This window comes from Brassica napus, chromosome A3, assembly GCF_020379485.1.
Source record: "Brassica napus cultivar Da-Ae chromosome A3, Da-Ae, whole genome shotgun sequence".
Lineage (NCBI taxonomy): Eukaryota > Viridiplantae > Streptophyta > Magnoliopsida > Brassicales > Brassicaceae > Brassica > Brassica napus.
In genome coordinates this window covers 33,210,936-33,224,095 of record NC_063436.1, presented here as the reverse complement: position 1 = coordinate 33,224,095, position 13,160 = coordinate 33,210,936, and the positions used below count along the sequence as shown (strand labels likewise).

At 40.6% G+C, this 13,160-nt stretch overlaps 1 protein-coding gene and 1 non-coding gene across 2 annotated transcripts; one reads left to right on the top strand and one right to left on the bottom strand.

The window, feature by feature from the left end:
- Positions 1-1,126: 1,126 nt before the first annotated feature.
- On the bottom strand, positions 1,127-2,488 carry LOC125607248 (agamous-like MADS-box protein AGL18). The gene is made up of 2 exons (XM_048777139.1): positions 2,313-2,488; positions 1,127-1,271 (listed from the first exon to the last, which is right to left on the bottom strand). Exons 1-2 carry the CDS (start codon positions 2,486-2,488, stop codon positions 1,127-1,129), a joined length of 321 nt encoding a protein of 106 aa, XP_048633096.1.
- A 9,302-nt stretch (positions 2,489-11,790) lies between these two features.
- LOC125607757 lies at positions 11,791-11,896 on the top strand. The gene has a single exon (XR_007338827.1). It is a non-coding gene; the product is annotated as a small nucleolar RNA R71 (small nucleolar RNA).
- The last annotated feature ends 1,264 nt before the right edge of the window (positions 11,897-13,160 follow it).

The window sequence follows — 13,160 nt, the reverse complement described above, 5'->3', positions numbered from 1 at the left end:
TGTCATATTAAACAATTATTCGAACGGGTAAATTATAAAATATATATTATAACTAATACAAATAAAAAATTTATTTATAAAAAATAAAAATAAAAATAAACGCGCAGGCGCGCGGGTCAAGATCTAGTCTAAGGATTATTTTGAATGTTAATATGTTAATCTAACTGTAAAGTTTGGTTTGAAACTGACGTTGTAATTTTTTTTTTGTTACTGTCAAGTTTAACTCACCGAATGGGTAGTTGATACTGAAAATAATATTCTAATAAATTGTCTGTAAGCTTTTGTAGTTAGCTATACTCTTTAACTAATTTTATTTTATACATATAATGGAATGTGATTTTGGCTCAGTCGGTAGAGTAGTGAAAACAGAATAAGCTTTTGTAGTTGGACTATTGGTGTGGCCTGATGTCTGCTAGAGTGATTGAATTGAAGTTTATGTTTTCCGAATCGGATGATCACCCTACAGAACTATCACGCTCTATTTATCATACCAAACTTTTTCTAATATTTTAAGAATAATTTTATATAAAATTCGAGAGAAATAGTAAGATACATTGAAAAGTTACATTTAAACTGTTTCAGTGTATAGTGAAAATAAAATTACAATTGAGTTATACTACTATAAATACATGCTATCTAAAAAAAACATTTCACAACTTGTGCTTATAGCTTTCACTCTAAATATGGAAAAGCATTTCATACAACAAAGTAATCTTGTATTGTTGTTTTACAGCTCGAACATAAACATGTCGAATTGTAGTCATCCAATATAACCAATACCATAATTATATTTCCAATTCTATGACTGGTTCATTTCTAAAATAGGCAACAGCATGTGAAGACATCTTTCTGATTTGTATCTGATATTGTTAGACATGTTTGATCATCAAAATGGAACTCAATACCCGAAGATTTTTTTAAGCTTTGCTAGAACTATTTTGCAGCTTTAAAACTCCCAATACAATCGCTTCACTTGGTCTATGACTGAAGAACACGTGACCATAGACGCTAAAACGATGGCAGAACTAAAGGGTCCTGGTCATCCATTCTCCATGCTCAGGGGCTGGAAAGTCCCTATGTAAAAAAGTCGCTTTCTTCTGACTCGAAGATCCAGAGAAAATTAGCATCAATCTCTGCATTGGGAACAGCACCGCTTGTCCCAGGGAGGCTGTTGAGCGTTTTCCTTATGAGGGAGTGTCATGTTTTGGGCAGGACCATTGTCTTCAGCTCCAGGTGCATTACATGCGTTAAGAGGAACAATTTTCTGGAACCTAAAATGAAGACATAAAATAGAAACACATATAAGAACATTTCTTGAACAACAATAAATCCATTCTTGGGAAGAAGATTGGTAGTAATATGATCTAATACAGTCATACAAATATAGTTGCAGGAGATGAGGAATAAAACCAGTTGCCAAGATTAACATGTGCAGAAGGAGAGCCTCAAAAAATCCATTGGTGAGACATTTCTCTATGTATCAGTTCTCATATGTGAGCTGCTGTTTCTCTGATCATGTGACGTAATAATCTGCACGAAACAACTGAATAGAATGCATCAGATATCAATACTTATAATTTGAGGGTTTTCCTTCCAAGAGAAGTCATTGTGAGGAGTACTGAAAAGCATTCTTCCTGATGACAAAAATTTAGAACATGTTATTATCAGAATCTTACATTTGTTGTGTATCATAATTTGATCAAAAGAGCAGCATGTCCTGGCTTTGTCACCACATCAACTGGCTCTCCTCATTGGTTCCATCCCCCTTTGTTCACTGCTTATAGATAATAGATACACATAACATCACCATTATCTTGAGAAGAACAAAGTAGAAGTTGTTGTTCAGTCTTAGCATTTGTATTCATACCTAGATAGAATGTGCTCCATGAACACATTTGAAACAAACAAAACACTCTCCTTTAATTCAAAGTAGAAGTTGTTGTTCAGTCTTAGCAGTTGTATTCATACCTAGAAAGAATGTGCTCCATGAACACATTCGAAACTAACAAAAAACTCTCCTTTAATTAGTTTCAACCATATCACCAAAAGCGTCTAAAGATTGATTCTTCATCCTCAATCTCTACAGTCTACTACTAATCTCAGATCTTTCTCAGACAAAACCAAATCCACGCAGACACAATCTCGAGTCCTTAAAAACAAAACCCAGAACAAACACTTCACCATCAACCCTATCAATGGTAGACAACACTGCTCTATTTTCAATCGGTTTCTTTAGACACATAAACTCATAAAACTAACCTTTATACGAATCTCAAATGAACCCAAAACAACAAAAGACTCATCCTTTTTACCTTCCGCTGGAGAAATAGTAAACCTTGACGGTGTTGGAGAAGACGATTTTATCGACCTCACAGAGAAACGAAAGCTCGTTCGCCTTTTTTATCAACCTGTTACGTCTCTTGGAGAAAGTGACTTGACGACTGTTCACATTCTCAATCTTCTTTATCTCTATTTTTCCTCTCCCCATCTTCTCAATCAATTTGGGTTCAACAAAATAGAAAACAGGGGGAAAACAGAGAGAGGGAGACGGAGTAGTGAATGGACGAATCAAAGAGATTAAACACGAATTCTTTTTTCAAACCGTTTCAGAAGGTAAAAGTAAACGAAAACGACATAGAACGGCGCACGAAGAGGGAAGACAACCCTCGTTTCTTCTCTGCGTAATTCCATTTTTTTTTACACATTATTAATCTGTTATTGATTGATGAGGGTATGACGTGTCATAAAGTAATCTCCTGATTGGATGATTTAATTGTCCTACGTGAACACACTCTCTACTCCTCATATAACCCTTTTAGTATAGATTAGATATATACTAGGGTTTGCCCGTTTCGCGCGGGTGTTTTTGATTGTAAATGTGTGTTGGATTTAGAATAGTGTGTATGTAATTGCATGTGTTTAGACGTTTTGTTGTTAGAGTTTCGTAGATTTGAGTAATGTGCCCTGTGAGGGTAGGAGATTTGTTGGGTGGGACAAGTGTGACAGTAACTTATTTTTAGGTGTTTGCAATTGTGTTTTATATTAGTAGTATGACTTGTTAGTCACAGTTAAGTGCAGTATTGAATCGTAGTAGTGTGGCAGGTTTCTAGTTTATGAAGAAAAAATTAAAACTTTATGGGAGCTTAGATTTGTGTGTTTGCGTTATTGTTTTGTCATATATTTGGTTGAATACTCTTATGCATGTGACCATGTGCCGACCAATTTATTTGGTTTGCATCCTAGGTTAGTTTTTTAACTGCTTTAGCAAATAATTTGACATATAGGAAATGAAAGCGTGAAGGGGGTTGTTATTGTTAAAGGGCGGAGGCTTGGTCTGTTTTCGGTGGAAGCGTGTGTTGCTAATCTCTGTGTTCTCTACATAGACGGCAGGAACCCCGTTGCTGGTGGTAGTATACTGTAGAGTGTTTGGGGTTTTTTTCTTGTAGCAGTTTTTCGGTGTACAATAATCACAAGAGATAACTATCTCTCCATGAACATGATTATCAAACAATTGATGCCTTTCTCTCACTAGTCTATCTCATATTTAAACTAATCTCTCTCCCTCAACGTACGCTCTTTCCTCGCAACTTCCTAGTGTCACGTGATCCTCCCACGTCAGCAGACAACCCATGTGTTGTGTCCCCTAACAACCTTTATTCCTTATTCTCCTATAGATATCTTATCTTCTTCCTCCATACGTAACAGCTCCCATCTGTTGGACTCTTCAGGTACTGGCCTGGCCTTTTCTCCTCGCTTATTGGTAGAGAATAGGCGGGTGAGTAGCGTCATACGTATCATTACTGGACTCATTGAAACTGACTTTGTCCTCAAGGTCTAACTCAGGATACAACTTCTCCATTTGCTCTTTCTTCTCCCACGTACAGTCAAAAGATGGCAGATCCTTCCATTTGATCAGAACTTCCTGCTGCCCTGACTGAGGATGAACTCGGGAGTTCCAGACCGCTTCCGGCTCAGCTACTAACACTCCCTCTGAAGTGAGCTGCAGTGGCAATGCAGTAGCAGTAATAGAATCTCCAATGGCTTTCTTCAACTGAGATACGTGGAAAGTATGATGAATCTTCATACCTTCGGGAAGCTTAAGACGATAAGCCACCTGCCCGACTCGTGCTTCCACTTCAAAAGGCCCATAGAAGCGAGCAGCCAATTTCTCATTAGAACGTCTGGCTAGTGACTGCTGTCTATAGGGCCTGAGCTTCAAATCGACCATTTCCCCCACTTCAAACACCACCTCACGACGATGCTCATGGACTTTCATTTTCATCACCTACTGTGCCTTGTTCAAGTGATCGCGTAAGCTTGATACCACTCAAATTACCCTAAGGAGTGTTACTCTCATCAAAAGAGGTTCAGATGTAGTACTTAGGGATCGAATCCACAAGGAGCTAGGGAACAATTAAATCTAGCGTTTATTAATTCTAAAGGTTGTAAATGTCTAAATGAAATATCAATAGTAACAAGAGAGTAAATAATAAATGTAACTTGGTTGGAAATGATATTAGATGCAGGGCCACTATTCAGGTGTTGGAGATTATAATACCTATAGATGCCTAACTGTTGCATGCATGATATATTAGAGCTCATTCGCTTAACTCAGTGATCAGCTGTCGCATGTACCACTGGTTAACAGACTAGATCTCGTGTCTCAACGGTTAGTATGCAGACAACGAGAGAGTATCGATCGATGGTCTAGTAAGACGTCGACCGATACACCTTTGCCAACGTCGATCGATTGTCAGTTGAGGACATCGATCGACGGGTTCTAGCCAGGCCGATGCGCGAGTATGAAATGTCCTAATAAGATGCTAAATTGGGGGTTAGCACTTGCATCACATACACAAATGCTCTCTGAACCGTGCAATAAGGTCACCCATAACACGGCTCTCCCACTTGAGTTATTTTAGCCCCATGCCATGTTATTCAATGATATTGGAAAAATGACAGCGTAACGTAAGAACTAGTATTGAAAAAGACGCAGCAGAAAAAGCTCAAACTAAATGCTATAAGCATAAAACCCTCTCTAGCAATCCTAATATGATAGATAGATGTCAGGATGGGATAAAAAGGGTGCTTGTGCATGCAATCCTATGATCAAGTTCTAGTTAGCAAGGCTAAAACAAGCAATGAATACAAATTTATCATGAATATCACAACAAGGCAGATCTATAGTTTGGGGCTAATCCCACAAACCTATCTGAACCCTGGATCTAACAGTTGAACTACTCAGACATAGCAAACCAATTCATAACAATAGAGAAATATAAACTCATAGTATAGATGAAAAGAAATAGAAACAAGGAGTTCCAATCACAAGTGATCTTCTCTCCCAAATGAAACTTGTAACAAAACTAGGTCTAGAAAAAGCTCTGTTCTCTTTGCCGTCAAAACACTTAGGTAGTATATATTATACTAGGTTAAAAACTCGTCAGGGCATTTTGGTAATTTGGCTTGGCCTTGGTTCTTAAGTCTGCTGAATCCAAAATGTCGCGTCTGGTGTCTCGACATCGATTGATGGTACTTGTGTACATCGATCGATATTAATCTTCATCTGTCGAGGCATTTCCTGATATCGATCGTCAGCACTAATGCGCATCGATCGATTGTTCTTCCCCTCGTCGACCTCTAAGTGGTCAGCTCGGGTGAAATGTCCTTTATGCTCCAAAATGCTCCAAAGTCATAACTTTACTCTGAAATGCACCTGAACCTGAAAACATACCTAGAAGAGTAGAAAACATAGATATATATAGTAAAATACTAATATACCATGGATAAAAATGAGTCAAATCCAAGGTATATCAACTCCCCCAGACTTACCCTTTTGCTTGTCCTCAAGCAAAACATACATGCAGTCTCTCTGAAAGAGGTTTGAAAATATTTGGGGACTTAAGATTTTAAAGCATAGAAATCTTTCCTCAAATATTTTGCAACCACATTTAAAAAGTCCTAATCACAAAAGCACACTATGCAATATCTTAGCTTAGCAACCATTTCTAACATAACACAACTCATCAATTCACGTCTGACATCTCCTATACTGATTTCATTTCTTAGCAAAAATATAAAGTGAATACTTTACCTTGGGAGTATCGATCACAAGATGCAAGGATTTCAGACAGGTATCTGGAGCTGCAGGTAAAAGTTAATTCCTAGTTTTTCTCTCTCTAAATTTCTCTCTTGAGTCAAAGTTTGCTTCCATTGCAGGATCAGTGGCCAAGATTGGACATGCTTCCATGAATCAAAACTTAATGGTGGTTGCCACCAAGTTCTGTTCACTTCTTTCTGATCTATATCCAAGAGTTCTTTGCGAAAGCGAGCCTTGAAGATTGCCGCCTCCAAGTCCCGTTTCGAACTCTTTTATTTGAGTCTTTATGAATCAAGCCTTAATGGTTTTAGCCACCAAGTCCTGCTCAGACTCATCCTAATCAAACAATAGATCTTATATATATATATATATATATATATATATATATATATTTTTTTTAATACTCACTAACTAATCTAGAGAGAGAAAATGTGATAAATAATCTAAACCAGGCGTTACCTTCCAGACCTGTCTGAAGAATCCGATCCCATGTATACCAAGCCCCAAGACAAGTGGTTATGTCAGGTTTAGTGTTGGAAATCAGCTTTGGTTACTTCATACGGTTCAAGGCAAGTGTGTAGTTGATAGGTTGATCTGCTTTAGCATCTTTAGTGCTATCTGCAATTAGTAAATCTAAAATGGTGCTAAAGATTAGTTAGATATTCATGTTTAAATCAATATAAGATTATAGTCCCTATTTTCAATAGCTAAGCATAATTTATTAAAATTCCTTTTTACATAAGAATAAAATAAATTATATCAGTAAATCTCCCCCCAGACTTAAATGACACTGTCCCAGTGTAACTCAGCCGGAGTTATGATGAAATAGTTCATGATGTACGAAATGTAACAAGTAGGGAAGATACATCTGACCGGATTAGATATCGATCGATGTGTAAGTGTTACATCGATCGTCATGTGGTTGTCTATGTCGAGCGATGTCGACGTCTCGTTGTCGGTCGATATTCAGGTCCTCCTACTTGGGTCTCCTAAATCTGAAAGAAAAAAAACGAAAATAAATAAATGCTAGCTAAGAAAACCAAAATAAAATACCTAATAGTGGGTTCCCTCCCACTCAGCGCTTGGTTATAGTCATTTAGCTTGACTGTGGTAGTGATTGGCTATTGTGTGGAGAAACAGCTGCTTGTTGGAAAGCAAGCATCCACGTCATCTCTGCACATTCTGGACCAAGATGCAATGAAACTTTTTGTGGCCTCATCATTTCTTGTCCATTTGTCATCCATCTTCTCAAGTACATTGGAGATGTTCTGTAGCCTTTCTTGAACGTTGTCAATGCTGACCTGGTGCCAGCCTATGTTGTCATAGGCGTATGCTGAAAGATCTGTCAGTTCCTTTTGCATTGACTCTACTGTCTTGTGTATCAGCTGCTCGCCGATTGGTGTAGACTCGGCGTCGATCGATGCAATTATGTGTTCGTTGGTCAATCTCGGCGAGTTGCCATCGATCGATTTCGCTAGTGTCCTATCGATCGATGCTGATATCTGATGTTGAGCTGTGAATTCTGAATGGCTTTGACTTCTTTCTGTAGCCATTCTGCGTGGCTGTCTAGTCCACTGATTTTGTTGTCGAATGGAAAGTAGATGTCATCGCAGCGTTTGTCAAGTCGTTCCTCCATGGTGTCTAGAGCAGTGTAAATCTTGGATGTGATCTTGTCAATCTCTGCTGCTGTGTAAGGAAGTAACTCCACAGGTTTCTTGCCATCGATCCAAGGCCCTCGTAGCCTGTCGATCGATGCTGATTTGGCCTGCAAAAATTTTTGATTAGTAATGTTCTCAATATCCTTTTGGGCATGAAGTAATTGACTAGACAATTTGTTTAAATCTGTCATGACTGGTGATATAAAGCGGTCGTGCATGTCCTCGTAAGTCCTTAGCCTCTAATTCAAGGCTGAGACTTTAGCGTCGAGCGATGTGAAGGTACACGTGTCGATCGATGTGGCTGGTTGTTGGTCCTTCTTGTGAATGGTGTCAAGATCTTGTTCTAGTAGCTCGATTTTAGTGCTTAGCCAGTCCACGTTGTTGTTGAGAGGGCAGTAAACGTCGTTTATCCTCGTGTCGATGTATGAGACTTCCCATTCATCCCTATGTTGTGTTGAACATTGCGGTTCTGCAGGGATCTGAGCTGTAGGAAGACTGACGTCGATCGATGTTGCACGTGGTGCGTCGATCGATGTCGAGGTCGTTGCGTCCTTCTCAAGTTGCTGACGTAAACTCTCAATTTATGTCCATATCTCTGCCATACATCTGAAAAGCTCATTGTAGCCTCTATCCAAAGGCTGATGTGTATCTTCTACCAATGATTTGAGCTCCTCTCCCAGTTTCATCTTTAGTGTAGAGTTCTGGTGCCAGTCTTGTGAGTGTGAAGGAAGTGGCATGTTTTGGAAGACAGATATGGCTCTCTTCAAAAAGAGATGCACTTTCCAGTAATTTCCTGATGTTGTCCTTTGTGACAGGTATCATCTCACTAGCTACGCCTCGTGCGTGTCCACACTCATCTCTGTAGACTGCATACTCGTCCCTTTGTTCCCAAGTGAACTTTCTGGCTCCATACATGTCAAAAGCGCGGTTCCCACATTCATACCGTCTGTCGATCGACGTCGAGTTATCCCTATCGATCGACGTTGGTGTTACCCTGTCGATCGTTGTCTCGGTTGTACCGTCGATCGATGCTTGCCCTTTTGGTTGGCGTAATAGATCTGGATTGATCTCTGTTGTGGCAACTCCTACGTGGTTGTTAGGATTTGTTTGAATGACGTCTGGAGTGCCACGTTGCTGTGAGAATATGTTGTCAGGTCCAATGGCTACTTGAAAGATGTCTGCTATGTCCTCTCTGGACACTTGTAAAATCCTTCCATCCATTGCACGTGCGTTGTCATCTGGGTCCCTGAAAATACCAAATTCATCAGGTGTTAGAAAACCGTAATCAATGTTTGCATAATCATTCAATTTAGAAATAGAAAGATTAGGGTTTAGAGTAGTATCGATCGATGTAGATACAGTTGCATCGATCGATGGCAGAGTAATTTCTGCAGAACTTGTGTTCTTGAGATGATTGCTCTTCATGGATTTTTCTGTTGATGTAGAAGGAAGAGTGTTCATCTTGTTTGCTTGTGTGTTCGCTCTGATGTGTGTAGGTGATTTCGTTTGTGCAAAACGATTTATATAGGTATCTTTATACCTAGTTGGAGAGGGAATATTCTCCTGCTCCTGAATTTTCGCTGCGGTGCGAATATCGATCGATGTTCCTTTGTGGGTGTCGATCGATGTGAGCGGTTGTTTTGCTGGACGAGGGTGGGTATCGACCAATGTGGAGTGCACAGCATCGAACGATGTTGGGAACGTGTTGGTGAATTTATGTGTTTCAAGTCTTTCATCCTGCAAAGACATTTCTATTGCACGTTCTTTCCAATAATCCTCATCGTTTTCCTCCGTATGTTCCTCATTAGATGAAGTAATTACAGTGTCAACTGCAAAACTTTCATGGAAACCACTGTCTGCCCAACTGCCTATGGAATAATCATCATGTCTTCTCTTGCTTGGAGGTTGGAAGGCAAAATGTTGGTAAAAATGATTAGGTGAAGCGAAATGGTCATCTGGGTGCATTACGTCGAATGACGTGTTGTTGCGGTCATCGGTTACCGTTGACTCATTGGAATCGATCGATGGAAAGGTTGGGGTGTCGATCGATTTCGAGTACTCTGTTTCGTACTCCGATTCATACTCTGCTTCACAATGGCATGCGCCAATGAAGCCAAGTTCTTTCCCATAATCCACAGAATTAATGATCTTTCTCTTAGGTCGGATGGGGTCGTAGTGGATGTTTGGGTCTATGAGCGTAAGACACAATTTTTTTTGTTCATGTCACATACAGCTCCTACTGTAGCTAGGAAAGATCTTCCAAGCAGAAGTGAAGAGTTCCAGTTAAGCTCAATGTCTAGGACATGAAAATCTACAGGGACAAGGGCATTACCAATCTGTACCTCCAGATCTCTTATGATTCATCCTGATCGTTTCTCTGAAAGATCCACGAAGGTGAAGGATTCCGTTGAAGGTTCGATGGTCAAACCAAGCTCGTCTGCCTTGATCCTAGGGATGATACTAACTGATGCTCTTGTGTCACACCTTGAATGGGGAAATTCAACACCCTTGACTACGCATGGTATTGCAAACTTCCTAGGATCACTCTTCTTCGTCAATGTGATCCTGTGTTTCATCTTCTCTCTGACTTGATGAAACATTCTCCTAATGTCCTCCTCAGTTACCTTTGTTTCGCTGAAGAACATCCACAACCGGTGTGTGAAGTAAGCTTCATCAAAAGGTTTTTCGATTGGGATTCTGAGGATTCTTTTAGTGAAACCATCCATCTCCTTATCGTTAGCTTCCCTCTTAAGGTTTTTAGGAATCTTCTCCTTTCTTTTCCTTAACTTGTCTCCCTTCAGTTTCTTGTTCTTCTTGAACTGGTTCTGGTGAACTATTTAAAGGGTTGGGTTTTGGTTCGGGTGGGTTAGCTAATGGTTTAAGTGGTGGTCTGAGTGCGTTGATGTAATCATTATCGATTGAGGGTAACCGCACTCGGTATGTCAGAGGTGCCTGTCGATCGATGGGAGGTGTGTTGTGACGATCGACGTCGGACTCACTCTGTCGATCGATGGTTGGCTCAACCGATCGATCGATTTTATCATAGAAAGGGGAGGGTGGGTGAGGATGCTTAGCTGCGAATTCTTCATGAGTTAGAATTCAAACCGCATTGCATTCAGTCGATTTGGCAGACGACGTCGATCGATGACTGGAGTAATCCGTCCATCGATCTTCATCATGGTCTGTCGATCGATGCGAGTTCATCGACATCGGTCGACACCATTGGGATCCGCCGAGACTCATGGAGCTTTCGATTTCGAAGTCTCCTTCCTCAAGCTTTTCATTTCTCACCACTTGCCAGAAATCATCATCTATGATGGCATTTACGTGGTGTTTCCCTTTGTCGGCTCCTGCCTCTCTAGCAAAAGCTTCTTGCCTCTTTATAGTCTCGCCCGTCTGAATTACTTGGGTTTCAAGTTTTCTCACCTGAGTCCCTAAGGTCTCGATTTTGGTGTTCAGATTATTGTAGGCGGAGTCTATTTTACCGTTGAAATCCACGGTGATTTGTTGTTGTCCGAACAGTACTCGATCAGCATCTCTTCGATCTTGCTTTCCTGAGTCTGGGGTGGTGGATTTTGGTAGTAAGAGTTCGAGTAGCTTTTGCTGTTGTTGAAGGGTTTTTGAAATTGTGAATTTTGGTTACTTCTTTGGTCATTTCCAAAGAAGTTTTTGTATCCGCCTTGGTTTCCAAATTTCTGGAATCCGGTACCTCCGATGTAGTTCACATTTTCTTCTCCTTCCGTATCTGCTACTTCTCCTTCAGCTGAACAGACTTGCTTCCTAAGAAGCTCATGCACCACATCTAACTTAGCTCTTACTTCGTCCATCTCTTCCTTCCCGATAGAAGCTACAGACTTCTTCCGTACAGACTCAGTGTTTTTGGTGCTGCTGCTGTTAGCAAGGTTTTCGATAAGTCTCACATCTTCCAACGGATTCCGAGTAGTGAAGTTTCCTTCACTCGCCGTATCAAGGGCCATTTGATACTGTAAGGCGAGACCTCGGAAGAAAGTGCTTAGCAGCTGCACTTCGTTAAATCCGTGGTGTGGACAGTCTCGCTGGAAGAACCTAAATCTAATCCACGCATCTTTGAAGGACTCTCCAGCCTTCTGCGAGAATGTGGAAATTTTGTTCCGAAGTTCTTCAGCGCGCGCCTCATCGAAGAAGTTTCGTAAGAAAGCATTATTGATGTCGCTCCAGGATGTTAAAGATCCTGTGGGTTGCTGCCTAAGCCAGTGCATCGCTTCTCCATTCAGCGTGTATCTGAAGAGCTTGCACAACAGGTAATCTTCGGGGACTCCTTCCATCCGAATAGCAGCGATTAGATCCTCGAACCGTTCCAAATGGTCCATAGGATGCTCGTGCGGTAACCCAGAGTAGGGTATCTGCGACACGAGAGTGTAGTATTGTGGCTTCAGCTTGAAATTCTGCTTCTGGATCTCCGGAAGTCGAATAGCTGATCTGTTGGAATAGTACTCATCTGGGCGATTGTAGTCGGCCAGTGGTTTCGATCGAGCGTCCTCATCTACAGGTTGAGCAGCTTCTGTAGCATCAGCATCAGGGATTACAGTCCCATGAGCGTCTATTTTCTGAGCTGTTGCATTACGCAGATGACCGGCCTGGTCATACAGGTTTTCGTTCTCATCCTATGTTAGAATAATAATCGTTACCATTTTTGACGACACGGTACCGATCAACGTACGCGGCGACAACGATCGGGATCGATCGACGATGATGGTCTGGTGTCGGTCGACGGTTGATTGTGCGTATCGATCGGCGATGAAGTGGTTGCGTCGAGCGATGTGGAACGTTGACCTCTACGGATGGTGCGTTCCAAATGAACATGATCGTCTGAGAACAGCAAGTCTTTATCCTTGTTGCTTCTGGTACCGCTGGGCATGCACCTGAAAAGACAAGAAAAAGATTATTAAAAAGGGGGTAAAGAAAAGAACAAAAATTAATAAAACTAAATCTAATGGCGATCAAAGCTCCCCGGCAACGGCGCCAAATTTGATACCAATCAAATTACTCTAAGGAGTGTTAGTCTCATCAAAAGAGGTTCAGATGTAGTACTTAGGGATCAAATCCACAAGGAGCTAGGGAACAATTAATTCTACTGTTTATTAATTCTAAAGGTTGTAAATGTCTAAATGAAATAGCAATAGTAACAAGCGAGTAAATAATAAATGTAACTTGGTTGGAAATGATATTAGATACAGGGCCACTATTCAGGTGTTGGAGATTATAATACCTATAGATGCCTAATTGTTGCATGCATGATATATTAGAGCTCATTCGCTTAACTCAGTGATCAGCTGTGGCATGTACCACTGGTTAACAGACTAGATCTCGTGTCTCAACGATTAGTATGCAGACAACGAGAGAGTGTCGATCGATGGTCTAGT

Coding starts and splice junctions, on each gene's coding strand:
- LOC125607248 (XM_048777139.1), bottom strand. CDS start 2,488: ATGGGGAGAGGAAAAATAGAGATAAAGAAGATTGAGAATGTGAACAGT. Junction 1,272..2,312: donor TACTATTTCTCCAGCGGAAG/GTAAAAAGGATG, acceptor TCTTCATTTTAG/GTTCCAGAAAATTGTTCCTC.